The following is a 22,857-nucleotide window of genomic DNA, read 5'->3' on the forward strand; positions in this document are numbered from 1 at the left end:
TAAATGAAATGACAGAGATGAAAACCATGACACGAGAAATACGTGACAAATGCACAAGCTTCAGTAACCGACTCGATCAACTGGAAGAAAGAGTATCAGCGATTGAGGATCAAATGAATGAAATGAAGCGAGAAGAGAAACCAAAAGAAAAAAGAAGAAAAAGAAATGAACAAAGCCTGCAAGAAGTATGGGATTATGTAAAAAGACCAAATCTACGTCTGATTGGGATGCCTGAAAGTGAGGGGGAAAATGGAACCAAGTTGGAAAACACTCTTCAGGATATCATCCAGGAGAACTTCCCCAACCTAGTAGGGCAGGCCAACATTCAAATTCAGGAAATACAGAGAACACCACAAAGATACTCCTCGAGAAGAGCAACTCCAAGACACATAATTGCCAGATTCACCAAAGTTGAAATGAAGGAAAAAATCTTAAGGGCAGCCAGAGAGAAAGGTCGGGTTACCCACAAAAGGAAGCCCATCAGACTAACAGCAGATCTCTTGGCAGAAACTCTACAAGCCAGAAGAGAGTGGGGGCCAATATTCAACGTTCTTAAAGAAAAGAATTTTCAACCCAGAATTTCATATCCAGCCAAACTAACATTCATCAGTGAAGGAGAAATAAAGTCCTTTACAGATAAGCAAATGCTTAGAGATTTTGTCACTAACAGGCCTGCCTTACGAGAGACTCTGAAGGAAGCCCTAAACATGGAAAGGAACAACCGGTACCAGCCATTGCAAAAACATGCCAAAATGTAAAGACCATCGAGGCTAGGAAGAAACTGCATCAACTAACGAGCAAAAAAACCAGTTAATATCATAATGGCAGGATCAAGTTCACACATAACAATATTAACCTTAAATGTCAATGGACGAAATGCTCCAATTAAAAGACACAGACTGGCAAACTGGATAAAGAGTCAAGACCCATCAGTCTGCTGTATTCAGGAGACCCATCTCACATGCAGAGACATACATAGGCTCAAAATAAAGGGATGGAGGAAGATCTAGCAAGCAAATGGAGAACAAAAAAAAGCAGGGGCTGCAATCCTAGTCTCTGATAAAATAGACTTTAAACCATCAAAGATCAAAAGAGACAAAGAAGGCCATTACATAATGGTAAAGGGATCAATTCAACAGGAAGAGCTAACTATCCTAAATATATATGCACCCAATACAGGAGCACCCAAATTCATAAAACAAGTCCTTAGAGACTTACAAAGAGACTTAGACTCCCATACAATAATAATGGGAGACTTCAACACTCCACTGTCAACATTAGACAGATCAACGAGACAGAAAGTTAACAAGGATATCCAGGAATTGAACTCATCTCTGCACCAAGCGGACCTAATAGACATCTATAGAACTCTCCACCCCAAATCAACAGAACATACATTCTTCTCAGCACCACATTGCACTTATTCCAAAATTGACCACATAATTGGAAGTAAAGCACTCCTTAGCAAATGTAAAAGAACAGAAATTATAACAAACTGTCTCTCAGACCACAGTGCAATCAAACTAGAACTCAGGACTAAGAAAGTCAATCAAAACTGCTCAACTACATGGAAACTGAACAACCTGCTCCTGAATGACTACTGGGTACATAACGAAATGAAGGCAGAAATAAAGATGTTCTTTGAAACCAATGAGAACAAAGATACAACATACCAGAATCTCTGGGACACATTTAAAGCAGTGTGTAGAGGGAAATTTATAGCACTAAATGCCCACAAGAGAAAGCAGGAAAGATCTAAAATTGACACTCTAACATCACAATTAAAAGAACTGGAGAAGCAAGAGCAAACACATTCAAAAGCTAGCAGAAGGCAAGAAATAACTAAGATCAGAGCAGAACTGAAGGAGATAGAGACACAAAAAACCCTCCAAAAAATCAATGAATCCAGGAGTTGGTTTTTTGAAAAGATCAACAAAATTGACAGACCGCTAGCAAGACTGATAAAGAAGAAAAGAGAGAAGAATCAAATAGACGCAATAAAAAATGATAAAGGGGATATCACCACTGACCCCACAGAAATACAAACTACCATCAGAGAATACTATAAACGCCTCTACGCAAATCAACTAGAAAATCTAGAAGAAATGGATAATTTCCTGGACACTTACACTCTTCCAAGACTAAACCAGGAAGAAGTTGAATCCCTGAATAGACCAATAGCAGGCTCTGAAATTGAGGCAATAATTAATAGCCTACCCACCAAAAAAAGTCCAGGACCAGATGGATTCACAGCTGAATTCTACCAGAGGTACAAAGAGGAGCTGGTACCATTCCTTCTGAAACTATTCCAATCAATTGAAAAAGAGGGAATCCTCCCTAACTCATTTTATGAGGCCAACATCATCCTGATACCAAAGCCTGGCAGAGACACAACAAAAAAAGAAAATTTTAGACCAATATCCCTGATGAACATCAATGCAAAAATCCTCAATAAAATACTGGCAAATCGGATTCAGCAGCACATCAAAAAGCTTATCCACCATGATCAAGTGGGCTTCATCCCTGGGATGCAAGGCTGGTTCAACATGCGCAAATCAGTAAACGTAATCCAGCATATAAACAGAACCAAAGACAAGAACCACATGATTATCTCAATAGATGCAGAAAAGGCTTTTGACAAAATTCAACAGCCCTTCATGCTAAAAACGCTCAATAAATTCGGTATTGATGGAACGTACCTCAAAATCATAAGAGCTATTTATGACAAACCCACAGCCAATATCATATTGAATGGGCAAAAACTGGAAAACTTCCCTTTGAAAACTGGCACAAGACAGGGATGCCCTCTCTCACCACTCCTATTCAACATAGTCTTGGAAGTTCCGGCTAGGGCAATCAGGCAAGAGAAAGAAATAAAGGGTATCCAGTTAGGAAAAGAAGAAGTCAAATTGTCCCTGTTTGCAGATGACATGATTGTATATTTAGAAAACCCCATCATCTCAGCCCAAAATCTCCTTAAGCTGATAAGCAACTTCAGCAAAGTCTCAGGATACAAAATCAGTGTGCAAAAATCACAAGCATTCTTATACACCAGTAACAGACAAACAGAGAGCCAAATCATGAATGAACTTCCATTCACAATTGCTTCAAAGAGAATAAAATACCTAGGAATCCAACTTACAAGGGATGTAAAGGACCTCTTCAAGGAGAACTACAAACCACTGCTCAGTGAAATAAAAGAGGACACTAACAAATGGAAGAACATACCATGCTCATAGATAGGAAGAATCAGTATCGTGAAAATGGCCATACTGCCCAAGGTTATTTATAGATTCAATGCCATCCCCATCAAGCTACCAATGAGTTTCTTCACAGAACTGGAAAAAACGGCTTTAAAGTTCATATGGAACCAAAAAAGAGCCCGCATTGCCAAGACAATCCTAAGTCAAAAGAACAAAGCTGGAGGCATCACGCTACCTGACTTCAAACTATACTACAAGGCTACAGTAACCAAAACAGCATGGTACTGGTACTAAAACAGAGATATAGACCAATGGAACAGAACAGAGTCCTCAGAAATAATACCACACATCTACAGCCATCTGATCTTTGACAAACCTGACAGAAACAAGAAATGGGGAAAGGATTCCCTATTTAATAAATGGTGCTGGGAAAATTGGCTAGCCACAAGTAGAAAGCTGAAACTGGATCCTTTCCTTACTCCTTATACGAAAATTAATTCAAGATGGATTAGAGACTTAAATGTTAGACCTAATACCATAAAAACCCTAGAAGAAAACCTAGGTAGTACCATTCAGGACATAGGCATGGGAAAGGACTTCATGTCTAAAACACCAAAAGCAACGGCAGCAAAAGCCAAAATTGACAAATGGGATATGATTAAACTAAAGAGCTTCTGCACAGCAAAAGAAACTACCATCAGAGTGAACAGGCAGCCTACAGAATGGGAGAAAATTTTTGCAATCTACTCATCTGACAAAGGGCTAATATCCAGAATCTACAAAGAACTCAAACAAATTTACAAGAAAAAAACAACCCCATCAAAAAGTGGGCAAAGGATATGAACAGACATTTCTCAAAAGAAGACATTCATACAGCCAACAGACACATGAAAAAATGCTCATCATCACTGGCCATCAGAGAAATGCAAATCAAAACCACAATGAGATACCATCTCACACCAGTTAGAATGGCAATCATTAAAAAGTCAGGAAACAACAGGTGCTGGAGAGGATGTGGAGAAATAGGAACACTTTTACACTGTTGGTGGGATTGTAAACTAGTTCAACCATTATGGAAAACAGTATGGTGTTTCCTCAAGGATCTAGAACTAGAAATACCATATGACCCAGCCATCCCACTACTGGGTATATACCCAAAGGATTATAAATCATGCTGCTATAAAGACACATGCACACGTATGTTTATTGTGGCACTATTCACAATAGCAAAGACTTGGAATCAACCCAAATGTCCATCTCTGACGGACTGGATTAAGAAAATGTGGCACATATACACCATGGAATATTATGCAGCCATAAAAAAGGATGAGTTTGCATCCTTTGTAGGGACATGGATGCAGCTGGAAACCATCATTCTTAGCAAACTATCACAAGAACAGAAAACCAAACACCGCATGTTCTCACTCATAGGTGGGAACTGAACAATGAGATCACTTGGACTCAGGACGGGGAACATCACACATTGGGGCCTATCATGGGGAGGGGGGAGGGGGGAGGGATTGCATTGGGAGTTATACCTGATATAAATGATGAATTGATGGGTGCTGACGAGTTGATGGGTGCAGCACACCAACATGGCACAAGTATACATATGTAACAAACCTGCATGTTATGCACATGTACCCTAGAACTTAAAGTATAATAAAAAATAAAAAAAAGAAAATAGTTAAAGAAGTTTGCCGTAATAAACATTTGCCTCACAATTGAAATAAAAAATTGCTGAGATCACTGAAAATTCTATTTATTTTCATAATCATCATGCCTTTCCTTGTCCCCTAATGCCTTTTACCTTTTTTTTTTTTCAAGACAGAGTCTCACTCTGTCGCCCAGGCTGGAGTGCAGTGGCATGATCTCGGCTTACTGCAACCTCCACCTCCCGGGTTCAAGTAATTTTCCTGCCTCAGCCTCCCGAGTAGTTGGGATTACAAGCGTGCACTACCACATCCAGCTAATTTTTGTTTTTTTTACTAGAGATGGGGTTTCACCATGTTGGCCAGGCTGGTCTCTAATTCCTGACCTCAGGTCATTCGCCTGCCTCAGCCTCCCAGAGGGCTTGGGTAATAGGCATGAGCCACCGCACCCGACCTAATGCCTTTTGCTTTAAAAGTGGAGTAGGAACGACTTCAGCATCTAAGTTTTCTTTTACTTTTACCACACTTGGCATTCTTTATGGTTCTTACACTTTACCCATTGTTACTTAAGTCATGTCGATAGTTACAGAGATATAGAGTTCTGAAATGTTTTCTGCCCCCACATTCTTGGAAATGCTCTACATTTTTGGAAGCACCTACAGTCAAAATGAGCTTTAAGCAGAGCTTTTGACCTTAGCAGTATCTTCTGCAGACCTGTGTCAGGCTCCCACCTCCCAAAGAATTGGAATGCACCAGAGCTAGGGGTCGAGACAAGGCCCCAACCTGTATCTCAGGCTGAAACATGAAAACCAAGTTAAGGAAAATATGGTGAAGAAGATTCTTGCATACCCCTACTCCAGCTAAGTGGCCAGGTGCTTATAGAATGTTACTTCATGACTTTATATACAATCAGATGGTTCTTGGTAAATAAGCCATATCTGCTCTTAAACCCTGCTATAGATTTTTGCAATTAAATATCATGCAAGAGAACTGGAGAAGCTAAGGTCATCTCATCTGTTTTGCACAGGGTTTATGATTACTCTTCAGTCCTGGAACACACTAAAAATATGAATATGTAAAATATGTATTTTACATATACACATATGTAAAAATATGCAGCCAGATATATATGCCAAGGTTTTTTATGCATGATAAATTTTTTTATATGTATCTCTTAATTTACAAAGGTAAAGCTTGTGTTTTTTTGGGTTATTTGTTTGTTTTTTCAGACAGAATCTCACTCTGTCACGCAGGCTGTAGTGCGGTGGTGTGATCTCAGCTCACTGCAAGCTCTGCCTCCTTTGTTCACGCCATTCTCCTGCCTCAGCCTCCAGAGTAGCTGGGACTACAGGCGCCCACCACCATACCCAACTAATTTTTTTGTATTTTTAGTAGAGACGGGGTTTCACTGTGTTAACCAGGATGGTCTCAATCTCCTGACCTCATGATCCGCCTGCCTTGGCCTGCCAAGCTTGTGTTTTAAACAATTTTCTTTAAACAACCAAGAATGTCTGCAGAAAAAAAAATTTCTTACTGTGCTGTTCTTCATAGCATTACACTTCTTAAAATTTTGTGCTAAACTGTTGATGCTATTGCAAAGAAGCATGGTTCTAGAAGAGTTAAATTATGTTTCAAATTGCAGAAATATTTGTCCAAAAATAACCAAAAGGCAAAAAATGATCCAACTGATTGAAAAGTCTGGTTAAATGTGTTCCAAGTAATTAGCATTTTATCGTATGTTTTACCCCCTTTTCTTCCAAGTGCTTGCAGAAAGGGAGATAATTTTTAGCAAAAGTTTTTAAGCTTTTGTTTTGTTTCTTTTTTTTAAATCTGTTTTGAAGTGGTACTTACATTTTCCTTTAATTTTTCACTTATGCTGGTTTTGCTTAAATATAAGTTTAAGTTATAGCTTAACTCTTCGAACTATAATTGGATGAAAATTGCTTAAGACACTATAACTTTGATCCATCAAACCTTTGAGGAAAAGTTCATATTTAATCCTGCAGTATCTCATCTCAAATGAATTTGGGGGTTCTGCTGATGGCCTTGGCTCTGGTTTTGGAGGAGAGGAGACATTCAGTTAAGTGCTGTGAGCTGGTGACTGCAGTTCAGAATCGGTTCTCACATCCTTCTCAGCTGTGATGATGGTTGTATTTCGTAACTTGTTATTCCAGCTGTGGGAGAGTTCATTGAGATGTTATGAGTTATTATCTTTCAAGTGTAGGTTTAAGATGTTAATGATGTTTTTCTTCAAGACAGATCATAAGTATGTTTTCCACTGAGATTTAAAAAGAGAGCTATTGTCCCTACCACATTTTGAAATAACAAATTTTGCCTCTTCTAAATCTAACTTCTAAAGTGGGTACAGCAGCTAAAATTAGTTTGGAATTATGAAAATTCAATCACTTTACCCAAAAAGAGGTAACTTTTGTAATGATATACCTGAATCACAAGTATGCAAGTACATTTCTGCTAGAAGATATAATAGAACAGAAGAAGACTTTGAATTAGTCAATCTTCCTTCTTGTTAAACATTCTAAAAAAAAAAAAAAGGATGGTAATAAAGTGACATGACTACAAAGAGGCTTTTCAGATTATCTTAAAAATCTCAGTTACAGTTGATTGGCCTTCTCTTGGCTCCCATTAATATTTGGCCATATGCAATATAGCAGTAGTTCACTAATGACCTCTACTATGACTAGGACCGTGCTTAGCATTGACATGTACAAAGAAGGTAAGGGTCTGTCCCTACCCTGGAGGAGCTCATAAGCAAGTGGGGAAGATGCCCACACAATCAGCCAATTGTAACAATAAGTTATCACAGCTTCTAAATTACTATTATAAACATGATAGCTAAGTAACAAGTTGTGTGTTGCCTTCAATAAGGCACATAGATCAAATTATTGATTTGATTTAGCAAGAGTTAAAATTGCCCAATTGCAGACTTTCACCTGTCCTCATATTGTAAGCAGGGAATTGCAAGAGGGTAGCCAACCATGTGTATGGTGCTTAAACACGATATTGAGTTTATTCTGCCTAAAGTTTACTAAGGTGGAGATCAGACTGTAAGCTTGACCTTGGTAATGCCACACCAAAAGCAAGAGAGACAGTTGGCCTAGAGTCAACTCTGTAGGACCAGGACAAGAACCAAATTTTGTTATTTTTAAGTTTTTTGTAAACAAAAACCAAACAACAAAAGCTAAACAACAAACATCCTTGGTCATTTGCTGTTTATGTCATAGTTCAGCCTTACCACACTCAGCCCTGCCAGTGATCTCAGCAGAATAGGGTCTCCTAGAAAAGGATAATATCCTGTGGACATGTTATTTAGTGTACATCAGGCATGGGTGTGCTGCCCAAGTTTCTAGAACCCGGCCATCACCTGAAATGCTCTCTCTCCCCAAATATATGAGAACCTTTCTACAGGGAATACAGGGAGAAACCTTAAGTACCTCTTGATGCAATTGTGCACTAATACTACTGGAATATAAAGTTCTAAGGTAACAGATACTTTGTTTTATTCACTTCTCTATCCCCAGCAACTTAAATAGTGCTTGGCACATATGAATAAATGCACATAGAATGATTGAATTAATGACTACTAGACAATGAACCTCATAGATACCTTGGTGCATTTCCTTGAACTAGCCGTCTAAGGGACAGGGGAAAGGAATTTAGGATGGTTTACTGCCAGACCTTGTCATGTCATACTAGTTCACTAAAATGTATGCAAACAGGAAGTTTCAGCCAAATGGGTTGTCCTTTATTTTCCCACAATAATGAAGACTCCAGTTATCCCAATGATTTTTGCTATAAGAAAATCAAAGTACATGTTTCTGTGTCCCCAAGTCAATGGAGAGTTGGCGCAGAGCTGTGTAGTTCACAGAAGAGAATACTTAAGGGAACTTTTCAACAAAATGTCTTCTACTTTCTCTAATACATGTTTGGCATGAGGATAATGATTTGAAATATTTGTTTTCCATCGATTTAAGGATTTTCTGCGAAATATTCCAGGAAGTATTTTTTCATCAGATCTCTATGATCACTGGGTCTCTGTAATGGATCAAGGAAATGATGAAGAGAAAATAAATACTGTTCAAAGGTAATTATTCTAATTTGGTCATGTCTCAAATATACTTTTAAAATATTTTATAAGATTATTTATTAAAATAATGACAGCTATCAAAGTCATATCCATGTGGACCAGTTTAGAAATAGATTTATGCTAGTTTGTCATTGTTTTCCTCCTTAATCTTATAGTTGAACATTGTAATACTTGAACATTGTATACCTTCCATATACCTGAATCTGATGGGAGCTGAAATCCATTAGTCCACTAGCTAATACTATAGGCCCAGTCTTCAGTTTATGATCTTAATTTTTGTAAATATTTAACCAGACAACTCATCATATATTGCATTCACCAACTGAAGTCATACAGAGAAAATGACCTATTCTGTCTTCTCACAGAACTCACAGTCTGGTAAGGTAGATAGAAAAATCAAGAATTACAATACAGTACAATCAGTGCTAGGAGAGAGATTTGGAGAGTGTTGTGGAAGCACAGCAAAGGCACAGTTAAGTCCTTGAAAAGTGGAAAGGAAAAGCAGAGTTGCAAAGTACATCTGATCGTAAAGGATGTGCTGTCTCTACTCATGCAAAGGGAAATTGCTGGTAGAACTCACTACCCCATTCCTGAATGTTTCCTGCATTATAAGAGAATAGGAAAGAAACGTCCCTTAACAAAAAGCAATATTTCTACTTCTATGAATACTCAAGAATCTCAATATTATTTACTTGTATTTGCTTGTTTAGTACAGTTGTTTTTTTTCTTAAGCAACTTTCATATATGAACTATCTACATCTTTCACCAGTAGAACATAGTACAGCTGCTGAATACACCAGAAACCAAGGCCCTTTAACAAAATACCACCTCCACTTCCATTATAGTTTGGCGTAAACCATTCAGATAGTGAGCATCAAATTCTAAATTTTGTTGCTAATTGTCTAAAACACTATGTATCCTATAAGCTGTTAAATGATTTTTTTTTTTTTGGAAAAAGGTAAAATTATGACTCTCATGCAAATATGAACACGTGAAATATTTTGTTTAAATCATTTATGAGGGAACTAGTAAGATGTTACAACCAGTTCAAAGGAGATTTCAAAGTTGAAATCATATATACATTCATATATATTCATATATTCATAATATTCATATACATATTCATATATGTATTCATATATATATGAATCAGAAATGCTAAAGTGAATTTGCAAATAAATACAAACAAAACTGACCTTTTCTGTCAGGGCAGGGGTGCAGATAAATCAGTTGTCTCTCCACCAGACAGGAATTTTCACATTTTTTAGACAAGTATTAGATGCTCTGCTATCAGTTGTTTACAACTTACACAGAGTTGTAAAATACCTCTTATTGTGAAAAATCCTAGGGCCCTATAGAAGCAGAAAACCCAAACGCTTATGCTAGATGCCTTATTTTCCATTGAATACACCCAGTAATCTTTTGTTCTATTTCAAAGTCCTTCATAACTTACCCTTACAAAAACTATGCTCATTATTTGTGCAAGCAGCAGTCAGACTATCTTGTTTTCCCTAGGTTGCAGGTTTCTATTGAAAAAAAAAAAAAAAAGAGTCATGAATATCAGTGTATTTGTAATTTTTTTGGTTAATAGTAGTCATTTTTGGTGACTGATTGTTTAAAAATCCCTTATCAATTACAACATGAGAACAGTAGAAAATATACTACTATAAGCAACTTATATGTGAAAGTGATACGATGAAACAGATTTAGGACAAAATTGACCTTGGAAGCTGGTGGAGCAGAGCATAAGCTCTCAAAATGGACCTGGATGTCTTGATAGCTAAGGTTTGGGTTCTTACCAAGAGACAGCATTTCTGTGTTGCTACTTGGAAATAAAGGAGCATTTTATAAATTACTGTTTATCAGAAAGCTTTTTGTCGTTTTTGGTTGAAAATATTATGAAATGTTACAGGATTGGCCTAAGTTTGCATTATGCTTGTTTCAGGGAAATATTTCAGGCAGCATTTTTTTGAATGAAACATTTTTCTGCATTCTTTTACATTTTCATTGAGATGTGAAGACAGTATAAAAAAAACAAAAAATAAATTCCCAATGCCTATTTTTTCTTTCTGTGCAAGCAGTCCTCACTTTGTATGGTACCATGTTAACTGAAACTGTTGCATATCTGAACTATGTTCTTGATTTGCCCTCTTCCCCATTCAGAGTGAGAGTTGCTTGTCTTTACAAGTTTTTAAATGAAATGTCTTGCTTAAAGAGTAATTTTTCTGTCTTTAGGCTATTAGACCAGCTTCCGAGAGCCAATGTTGTTCTCCTAAGGTATCTTTTTGGGGTGTTACACAACATTGAGCAACATTCCTCATCCAATCAGATGACTGCATTTAATTTAGCCGTGTGTGTCGCTCCAAGTATTCTTTGGCCTCCTACTTCCTCCCGCCCAGAACTAGAAAACGAGTTTACAAAAAAGGTAATGAAGTTTTTCATTTTTATGCCCTGGGAGACTGAGTCCCCATTTTGAAACTGAAATTTGGGGTATTCTAAAAGATGATTTCTTAAATAACTTAAGTATACCTCCTTATAAATTTGACTTTACTGGTAGATTATAGGAAAGTGATTTGTTAAGTAGGAAATGATAGCAGATGGGTTACTTCTCTTTTCCCTTTAAGGAGGCTAAACCCTATGACTAAAACCATAAAGTGAGAAAGCAGCTGATATGATTTTTAAAATGGAAAAAAAAAAAAAAGGACTTTGGAGTTAGGACAGCCAAGCTTTCATTCTCAGCTCTACCCCCTTGCCAGATGTATAGTCTTGGGCAAAGTTACATTGACCCACAGTGTCCTCATCTAGAAATAAAATGGAGTCGGTGATAATACAGTAGTTACTTGAAATCACACTCCTGTAGTCCCGGGCAGTTAATAAGGGGTGTGGGGATATCAGTTCCCTTTGCTCTTAACATTTCTCCTGCCCCTTGGCCTCAGCTACTGGGGCAAGGAAACTTCAGAAAGGTTCCGGTACCTCAGTGGAATCACAAAGCTCCCTAATAAACTCTTACCTTTTGCCAGAAGCACCTCTTATTAGGGAGCCTAGCAGAAGGTGGCAGTACATGGAGAGACCTGTCAGCCAAATGCTTGGGTAGAGACTAGTCAGGAACACAAGTTTTCTTCCTAGCTGTCTTTCTCCTTCACAGTGCACTCGCAGATGAGCCCTCTTCCCAAGTTTATGACAGCCTGCCCTTTATACAATAAATAGTTTTTATAAGTCTTTGTCTAATGATGCTTTATAAATTTTAATAACAAAATATATGTCTTTACCTAGTTTTACAAACAGAGCCATTGGTATAAAATGTTAACATTAAGGCAAGGCTACAAATAATAACTTTAGTCCACCGATTACATTTCTATGCCCAAAGTACTTTTAAAAGTATCATAGTTTTTTAGGGGAAACTGTTTAATGTACTCTTAAAGCAGATACGAATTTTTCTGTGGGTACATGTGCTTTTTGTTGTTAAAATCAGGATTTATATATGAAATGTGATTTATAAACATGTAATATGAAAAGTAATACTTCATTTGTCCTTTTTCTTACAGGTTTCTCTGCTTGTACAATTTCTGATTGAGAATTGCCTTAGGATATTTGGAGAAGAAATCACTTCCCTCTTCAGAGAGGTTTCAGTGAGATGTGACACTAGAGAGAATGCCTCAGGTATTTTGAATAATTGGATTGGTTTTTGTGAGAAACAGACACATGTTTGTAAACATACTGGGATAGGGGTTTCCCTGGAGTCCACAGCAGCTGAAGTGAAGGGAGTCTCTGATCCAGGTCAGTGGGGCCCAGGGCTTTTGGTCCTTCCTTAGATGGCCTGCCAATAGGTCAGCATATGTTAACAGTGTAGTGGGATTAAGAACTATATAAAGATTAGGCTCCAGCCTTCAATAAGTTAGTGGCAGCATGCTGTGGTATGATGGTTTTTGATGGGCTTTTTATGAATAACCCTAGTATGTATAACAGAACTGCTGTGGGTGAAACTGGTGTAGAAAGCCCAGAGGTAGTAGAGGCATGAGTGGTTTTGTTTGTTTGTTTGTTTGTTATTTGTCTTCTTCCTCATACTGGTCCCTCAGGCACCTCAGAATTCTAGTGTGCTATGAAACAGTTTGAAACAACTAGCATCATTTGGCTGGGAGGGTGGGGGAACATTGAATTCGAAGACATACAGCTGCCTTCAGAACGTGAATCCCTGTGCCATCAATTACTAGATATGTTATCTTTGGCTGGTTATTCTATTATTTTTATCCACATTTTAGAGATAAAGACAATGTCTAACTTTTATGGTTGTTGTAAAGATTAAATAAGGTAATGGATATTAAAGAACTTTGTAAAAGGACATTGTTAGAGTTAGTAAATGGTTTCCCCAAGACTAGCATTAAGTATGTGTAACCACCAGCAACCTGTTAGAAGGCAGTCTCACTCAGAATCTGGATATACTTATACTATGAAAGCATTATATCCTTCATATGTTTCACCATTTCTTGGTCATATGACATGTTCATTGCCTTAAGAAAATTTTAAGGAAAGCCCATTTGTCAGGAACTGATATAAATCTCCTATACCCCAGCAATTTTATTTTTATTCTTCAGTAACAATTGAGATTGTGAAAGATTCTTTTTTGAGAGCAGGAATTTGAACACTCCACATGAAAAGAGAATTCAGCTAAGCACCATAGTTTGTTCTTAAGGAAGCATGGGTATATTTGTGGTAAGTAAACATGTTAATCATGGTTTAATTTTTTTGACAGATATTTCTTGCTTTCAACTGAATGACTCCTCCTATGACAGCTTGGAAAATGAGCTAAATGAGGATGTTGATGCACCATGCAGTGACTTGGTAAAGAAACTTGGCCAGGGGAGCAGAAGCATGGACTCTGTCTTAACCCTCAGTGACTATGATCTTGACCAGCCCGAGGTGGAAGGCCTTTTAACCCTAAGCGACTTTGACTTGGCCCATTCTAAAGATGAAGATGTTCAAATGAAACGGCCTCTTGAATCCAAGCCGGTGAACATTTTAGTGTACACAAAGATCCCACTGCGGGATCATGCCAGGGCCCCGTCTGCCATGTGCACACCCAGCTACCTGTCCACAGCTGCAGCAAATGCTGCAAAAAGCCTGAGGCGACACCGGCGTTGCTCAGAGCCCAGCATCGACTATCTGGATTCAAAGCTTTCCTACCTCAGGGAGTTTTATCAGAAAAAGCTACGCAAGTCCAGCTGTGATACAATTCTTTCTCAAAAAGATGAAGACTATCTGAAGCAGAATCAACCCCTCCAGGAAGAGAGAAAGACATGTTTTAAACAGAGTTTAGTCACAGGCACTGATGTCAGCAAGAAAAATGCCACTACTCAAAACACTAAGAAGAAAAGCTTGTCTGGTAGTGAAGGAAATCATATGAAACTTTTCCCTAAGTCCAAGCCAGTGGCCATTTCTGTGGCGTCTTACAGTCCTATGTCCTCACAAGATCATTCCAAGAACCAGCCCTTTGATGTGGATACATCTGGATACTCCCCACCACACACAGCAGATGCCCTCAAGGGTCCAAGGACACATCGGCGCTGCTCCGAGCCCAACATAGAAGACCAGAACCGCAAGCTGACCTATCTCAGGGGAATTTATTCAAAGAAACAACATAAAACCAGCTGTGAAGCTGGTCTCTTGCATGGAGAGGAGGATTATCTCAAACGGCATAAGTCTTTGCAAATGGAGGGGCAGAAGCTTATTAATCAGAGTTTAGTCATGGGGATTGAGGTGGGCAAGAGTAGTGCCACAAACCAAAACACTGAGAAGGTTCTACCCCCAAGACTAAACCTTTGCCCAAGGACCAGCTATTCCAGCTTATCCTCCCCAGGCACTTCCCCATCCGGCTCATCAGTAAGCTCCCAAGACAGTGCTTTTTCTCAGATTTCTGAACACTCTGTGTTTACACCCACTGAGACTTCCTCTCCAATAGATTGTACTTTTCAGGCTCAGAGAAAACAGGAAGAGCTTTCTCCTGACTTTAGCAATGCCAGCCATGTTTCTGGAATGCCCGGTCCCTCATCAGGGCAGGCTTGCAGCCGCCCGGCCTATACAAAGAAGGACACCATGGAGTGGCATTCACAAATGCATTCTGTAACTCTTCATCCCAGCACATGGTTGAGAAATGGTGTGGCCAGTTTGAAAAACTGGTCCCTCAAAAAGAAAGCAAAGGCAGCCAGACCAGAGGAAAAGAAAACAGATTCTCCAAAAGGACCCTTAGAGCCACCCCCACATGCTTCTGGTGTTCCAGAAGCCAACTCACTGCAAGAGGAACAAAAAGACTTGCCATTAAGGGCAGCTGAAGGACTGGCCCCTGTGCAGTCAGCCCAAAGGTGTAGTTCTTCTCCCTTCCAGGACTCAGAGAGACACTGTAGTTCTCCATTCAGCCTAGTGGAGAGCAGACTCAAGCTGTGTATGAAGTCACATGAGGAAATAGAGCCTGGTAGTCAGAGCTCTTCTGGTTCTCTCCCTTGGGAAAGAGCCTCAGCCAGCTCTTGGACTCTAGAGGATGTGACCAGCCCAGACTCAGGGCCGACAGTGGTCTGCGACATTGAGGACAGGTATTTAACCAAAGACATTTAACCATAATAAGAATCTGATGTCCACAAGAACAGGAGCTGGGTTAATAATAATAAACAATAATTGTTATGACCCCTTTGTATAAGATACCTGGGAGAGGTAGCATAAGGATTATCATTGCTAATACTTAGGACAATGAAATAATTCTCTTTATTGAGACTACTTGACAAATAACTTTATGCTAAAACTTTTGTCACCTAAGTGTTTAGGAGGCTTTTTCTTATTAAAGGTTGGGATTGGTCCTGTCATGTGGTTTTAGAGATACTAACAGAGGGCTAGCAAAAGCACCTTCTGTAGAGGAACCACTTACGGGAACAGTCTGTGAGATTGGTGTCCTGAGAAGACCAAGATATCATGAATAAGGAATAGGGGCCTGAGGAGAGAGGGGAAGGGTACAGAGAAACCATCTACATTCCATGGAATGTTTTTAATAAGTAGGCAAGAAAAATGCCACTAATCAAAGCACTAAGTGTTTCCAGTAATGAAGAACATCATGTAAAACCTTTCCCTAAATCTAAGCCAGTGGCCATTTTTGTGGGATCTTACTAATCACGTGTTCTTACAGAATCATTCCAGGAACCAGCCCATTGCTACAGCTAGAGTGGAGAAAAACAGAGTGACTCAAAAGCCATGGGTACCATGATAATCAGTTTTGTTGGTTGTATTTGTCCATTTGTTTTTTCATTAGTGTTGAAGTGCTTTGCAAAGGCTTCAGGAAACAGAGTTGTGAGGAGAAAGAAGAAAATGGCTGCTCATTTCAGTACCCTTTTCAAAGGTGTCTCTGGCTAGGAACGTTCTTCAGAAAAGCAACTTTTTCTATTTAGAAGGTGACCTCCTGACAGCATTCACTCTCAGTGTGGAGGAAAAGACCACAACAATGGTCCTTTCTCAGTTACATGAATACTGCTAACATGATCAAACCATGGCATCACTTTGCTGAAATGTTTCTGCACAGTCCTGCCTCTTAGCTTATAGTCAGCCAGAAAAAACATAAATCATCCCTTTTCTGATTTTTATAGTTTGGCAGTTGAGAGAGCAATATAGAGATTGGCAGATTATAAGGAGTCCCACAATAGAATACCCAACAAAGTGGCTACCAGGCCTTCTCAGACAGCCATTTGCTTTGGGTTTTACTTCCAGACGTTGTTTTGTATTTTTGCTCCAAATGTTTCCTGGCTTATACCCCATTGGTTTATTTTATATCCATGGACCTTTCTCCTCTTTCTTGACTTAAAGTTTACAGCAGTACATCTCATCACCTAGGAATAGATTATCAGGTCTTGCCAACTAGTATGCAGGGATGGCACTGAAAATGGATGTGCATCTTCTTTCACATTAACTACTTACCTATAAGAAGTTGCTCTGAGCCCATTCTCTTTAGTTCACCACCAGATGGATCTTTCTCTCACAAGCTAGCTTATTCCAAATTATTTGTCTTATGAATCAGCCAGAAAATGGTCATATCAAATGTTCTTTCTTTTTTGTTCTAAAGGTTGCATTTTCAGTTATAGGGAAAAAATGTTTTCTCTAAGATAGAAGAAGTGATTTCAGTATTAGCTATAGGTGCTACCTACCTCGTGGGGACATGGCCCTGTTTGTGCTAACCGTTATAATGATCTTTAAGAACTCTGCATCCAAAGAGCTACTTCATGACACTGGCCATCTCAGTCACAGATGTGAAGTCGATTTCACTTTATAACTAACCAGTCCCACATATTAAGACTCCTAAGTGGCCATATGCATCTTTTTTGGTATAATATATAAAGTCAGCAGGGACTCCCCTTTCCCTTAGGGCATACTACTGTCAGAACTGCAAGATGTGAATGAAGCTCTTATGGCTTGGAGTGTCTTTCTGGAAGAAATTGCCTTTTTCTTTTTCATATTAGCAGGTAAAAAAAAAAATCATTCACCCAATTTGAAGCATCAAAGAAAATAGTTGCTGAGGTTTTTTAATAACCATTCCTACTATCTGTGTTCCCTTAGATACTCCTGTAATTCTTAATGTGAATAGTTTGTTAATATTGCTGTAAAGTATTATATTGTATGATTTGAAGACAGACTATATGTCATTTTATTATACTCCATCAATCTATAATATATTAGACTGATGCTTTATCTAAAATGCTTTGAGTTTGTATAATATATCTTGACAAATTTTACTACCATATGTTATGTAATAAATGTGTATTTTTGTACTTGCAGAAACTGCTGCTAACTTTTAAAGTTGTTTGGTTTTCAAGGCACTGATAATGGATATGTATGAAGTCCATGCTGTCTGTTAAATAAAATGCCATTCTGCAGAACTAACCATCCCACCAGAGCAATATTGCCCTTTGTGGAATTGTTCTAGTTAATGATCCCAGTCTCTGCCTAACACTGGAAATTTCATAGAGTATAATTGATGTGGAATTTGAACCTTGAGCTTTTAGTCAGAACCCATGGTCAGTCTGTCTTTTTAGGAAAAGTGGTTTTTTAGAATATTTTTTCGAATGTTATTTACCAAACAAGTCATGTTTTCGATACAAAGTCTTCATTTTCTTAGGCATTATGTTTTCATTGTGCTCCTGAAATGAGATACAGTCAGTATTTTTATGTCAAAGAACCATCAGATCACTTCGATTGTGTGAGATTTTCTTATCTAAGTTTGGACCATTCTAACCAGAATACCCAGATGACCCCAGACAGGCCAAGACATCACTGCTTTTCAGGTCATATAAATGTATTTAATATGACAAGATTGTCATGACTGCTACAGCTTTGCCGTCTTCAAGTTGGCTGAGGTTCCCTCAGTGTAAAGTTAACCACTATTTCAAAGGGATTCAAAAACATACACTACTTCAGTCCAGAAAGAATTTCTTCTAACTGGGCAGAAAAGGACACAACTCCAGTCAGGTTATATTTGGGCAATGTACACACACACTGGTGCTGATTTCTCTCAGAAACACAATGATAATTTCACTTCTTAAAGAGTCTTAATCTAAAAGCACCGAATTTAAGAGATTATCTCCTTTGTGCTTTTCTACTTTTCATGACATGACATTGATTCAAAGGAATCTAATATATATCTTTGAACCAATGCCATATTGTTTCTGCTAAAAAAATAATTCTAAGAATATTATGTATTTTCATCCAAATTTTGGTGGCAAGTGTTTAATTCGTATTTTCCTTCCAGGTCATGTTTTGTTTGTTTTGTTTTGTTTTCGTTTTTGTTTTTTGTTTTGAGACAGAGTCTCACTCTATAGCCCAAGCTGGAGTGCAGTGGCGTGATCTCAGCTCACTGCAACCTTCGCCTCTGAGGCTCAAGCAATTCTCCTGCATCAGCCTCCCAAGTAGCTGAGACTACAGGTGCGTGCCACCATACCCGGTTATGTTTTTTTTTTTATTTTTTATTTTTAGTGGAGACGGGGTTTCACCATGTTACCCTGGGTGGTCTCAAACTCCTGAGCTCAGGCCATCAACCCGCATTGGCCTCCCAAAGTGCCAGCTCATGTTTTAATGACACAGAGAACATCTTTACAAACTGCCTAGTCCAATGCAAAGAAAAATTCATTACAAAAAAAATTTTAGTAAATGATTTTTATTCCCTGAATAATAAAGTTGGATAAAATGTTTACTTTCTTCAACATCTATTCTGGCTGTGAGGATTTCTCATAAAGTAAGTTTCTAAGTATTCTTGAGTTCTGTGGTGACTTACCCTGAGCTAGCATTTTACCCTGTTCCTGAGCCACCTTCATGTTGCATTCAGGTTTTGTTTTGTTTTGTTTTTAATACCATGAATTCTTAGCTCTGCCCTCCATAATGTCAGATGTTATGATAGAATTAATTGACAGAGGGCTCTGGGTTGTAATTTGTAAAGTTTTGTTTTGAAATCCCAAAGAAGTACACACAAATGATGGTATTAGATGACCATTGCTCCTTTTTTTTGAGATGGAGTCTCACCCTCGTTACTCAGGCTGGAGTGCAATGGCGCAATATCGGCTCACAGCAACCTCTGCCTCCTGGGTTCAAGTGATTCTCCTGCCTCAGCCTCCCGAGTAACTAGTATTACAGGCATGTGCCACCATGCCTGGCCAATTTTGTATTTTTAGTAGAGACGAGGTTTCTCCATGTTGGTCAGGCTGGTCTCAAACTCCTGACCTCAGGTGATCCACCCGCCATGGCCTCCCAGAGTGCTGGGATTACAGGTGTGAGCCACCACGCCCGGCTGAGCATTGTTCTTCAATGTGTGTTCACTTAGTACAGCACAGAACAGATACACATTTTCAGATCAAAATATATTTTAACATTTGTTAAGGCAAAATATATGTTTTCTGGAGTTGAATTTTGCACGGCAATGTATAGGCTTTGGAGACATTAAGATTTAAATGCTAGTTGTTATAGTCTAGACTTTATATTATATTACAGTAACTTTGAATTAAATTTAGGACTTCTCCTTGCAGCCTCTTTATCTGCTATGAAGTGAATAAATCAGCTAAAATCTTGTGAGGTAGTTCCATTACTCTAAGCAAATAAAATAGGTGCTACAAAGAAATGTGCCTTCTCTGCCAGATCACAGGGGCTGCGATTGTTACTGCCTAAAATTTTCAGGAGGAAAGGAAATGAGTATCTTTCCCCAAGAATGGGATGATTAAGTAGCAGAGAATCATGAAAATACCTGAACACAAGACGCTTCCTGCTTGATGGCACAGCAAGTGAGTAGAGAAGGGGGAAAGCCTTAAGTAAGCATTCTAATTCGTACAAGAAATTGAATCACAGGGAGTTTAAGAAACAAAACTGAAAAGAAGGAAAGACCATGGCTTGGGAAAATGAAAGTGTTAAAAGTGATAAAATGTTATTCAGGCAGTTAAACTTTTATTGCCAGGTACTGTTCCAGACCCTAGTGATACAAGGTGAAAAAGACAAATTATTTCTATTCTCAAGGACTTTAAACAGGGAAGGGACAAATTAGGCTGTGTAGAAGAGTGGGAACAGTAACATGTATTGGGTACTTTGTTGCATGCATGCACTGGTGATGAATGTATTACATGTAGTTCATTTAATGCTCACAATAGATCTTGCGTCGTGGGTACAGTCAGCTGGCACCTCATTCTGACCACAGGTTTTTTGGGTTTTTTTTGTTTTTTTTTTTTTTAACCTTTTCCTCTTAAAATAGGTAAGACAATACTTCTTTCATCATAAAGCAGGCACAAATTATATATGTGAGGACCATCCAGACTTTCCTAAATTCTTGTGTCTAGGCTGGGTATCTCAAATTTATGAAAATCATATCAGAAATAATTCCGAAAGCTATGATGAATATAAAAATAATTGGACTGAGAATTTACTTTACACAAAATGGCAGACTTGTGTCTCTATGCTCCTCTCTGCTAAGTACAACTGTAAATCCTGTAAGTATACAAGAGACAGCCAAAAGAAAATCTTGAAAGGGGATAAGAGGCAGTGAAACTGGTTTGGAACTCTAGGAGTGGGGGAACAATGCAGTGGCAGAGCATCTCACATCTCCTCACCAGTAGAAGAAGGTGACCCAAGGCCTGACCTTTCCCAACTAGCAACACAAGGCAGCTCAGAAGTGCCCCCTTTCCCTGATCAGTGAGAATCCCTCTGACACCACTGGGTGAAGCAGGAACCATCAGCAAGATGCACTGATGAGAGCCCCACTAGTAATAAATGACCTTTCCTGCTAGGCCTGACACTTCCTTCACCCCTGAAAGATAGTTGGTCAGGCAACAACAGCAAGAAGGACCCAGCCACAACCCACAGCTCATCCTGGAAAGCTAATTGGCCACAGCTGCTGTAAGATTCCCCTCCCCTGTCCAAAAACACTGGAACAGCCAGACGATATGGGAAGGATTTCACCACAAAAAATACCCAGCCAGGGCTGTCTCAGGCATGAGGAACCAAGAGGCCTCTCTGACCGGAAACATCAAAATACACCACAAAAGCTCTGAAAATTAAGTTGTCACTGGGCCCACCACCCCAAACATAGGCCAGATCTGTGGGTGCTGAAACTAAACAAGGTGACTGCCTGCTAAACTAAAAAGATTTATGTAGGACCCAGAGTCTCTTAACATAATAGACAAAATGTCCAGGATACAATTAAAAATCACCTGTCTCACCAAGAACCAAGAAAGTCACAATTTCAATGAGAAAAGACAATGTCAACATTAAGATGGTGTTTAAAACAGCCACTCTAAAATGTGTCAGAAACCGAATACAAATTATCTTAAATGAAAAAAATATAATCTGAGCAAATAGAAATTATACAAAAGAACCAAATGGAAATTGTTAAACTGAAAAATACACTAGCAGAAATCTCAGTGTATGGGCTCAGTAGCAGAGTGGAGATGAAAGAGCACAGAATCAGTAAACTTGGGGACCGATTGATAGAATTTGATGACAATCTGAACAACAGAACAGACTGGGAAAAATAATAATAATCAGAGTCTCAGGCACCCATGGAACACTAACAGAAGAGCCAACATTTGTGTCAGAGTTCCAGAAGGAGAGAGGGTACGGCTGAAACAGTATTCAGGGAAATAATGGCTGAAAACTTAACAAATGTGGTAAAAGACATAAACCTACACATTCAAGAAACTGAAACCTAAGCAGGGTAAGTGCAAAGGCATCACAATTGAATGTCTGGAAACTAAAGACAAAATCTTGAAAACAGAACCAACACCTTACCTATAGGAAAACACAATTCAAATGACAGGATTTATCATTTGAAGCCATGGAGGCCAGAAGGAAGTAGCAGATTTGACAAGTGCAGAAAGAAAAAAAGCTGTCAACCCAGAATCCCATATCCAGTGAAACAAACCTCAATGAATTAAGAAAGAATAAGGACATTCTCAGATGAAAGAAAATGTCAGGAATGTGTCACTAGCAGATACATTTGTAAAGATTTGGTAAGGAAACTTTTTTAAACAAAGTAAATAACAGAAAATTTGGAACATCAGGAAAAAAAGAAAACGGAAATAAGGGTATGTATGACAGACAATCCTCAGTTTTATAAATCATATTTGATACTTGAAACAAAAATTAAACACCATTTGATACTCAATGATATTGAAAAGTGGAAAAGATAAAAGGACCTAAATGGAAGTGAGGTTCCCATACTTCATTCAAAGTGGTAAAATGTTGGTACCAGTAGTGTGATATGCTACAGGTGTATATTGTAATATCCAGAGCAACTACTACAAAAAGTATATATTTGGAGTGCGTATATCTCAAACAATAAATCAAGATGAAATTCCAAAAAAAATTCTTTAAAACCCACAGGAAGGGAAAAAAAGCA

The 22,857-nt window shown here is 38.5% G+C and overlaps 1 protein-coding gene across 1 annotated transcript in view; it reads left to right on the forward strand.

The window, feature by feature from the left end:
* Nucleotides 1–17,876, forward strand: part of ARHGAP20 (Rho GTPase activating protein 20) — a 135,882-nt gene extending 118,006 nt beyond the window's left edge. Inside the window, exons 12-15 of the mRNA XM_010376214.2 lie at nt 8,848–8,957; nt 11,196–11,385; nt 12,506–12,620; nt 13,711–17,876. Of these exons, the coding sequence (XP_010374516.2) occupies nt 8,848–8,957; nt 11,196–11,385; nt 12,506–12,620; nt 13,711–15,566 (2,271 nt within the window). The 3' untranslated portion in view covers nt 15,567–17,876. The remainder of the gene's footprint in view (nt 1–8,847; nt 8,958–11,195; nt 11,386–12,505; nt 12,621–13,710) is intronic.
* The last annotated feature ends 4,981 nt before the right edge of the window (nt 17,877–22,857 follow it).

Source organism: Rhinopithecus roxellana, chromosome 15, assembly GCF_007565055.1.
Source record: "Rhinopithecus roxellana isolate Shanxi Qingling chromosome 15, ASM756505v1, whole genome shotgun sequence".
Taxonomy (NCBI): domain Eukaryota; kingdom Metazoa; phylum Chordata; class Mammalia; order Primates; family Cercopithecidae; genus Rhinopithecus; species Rhinopithecus roxellana.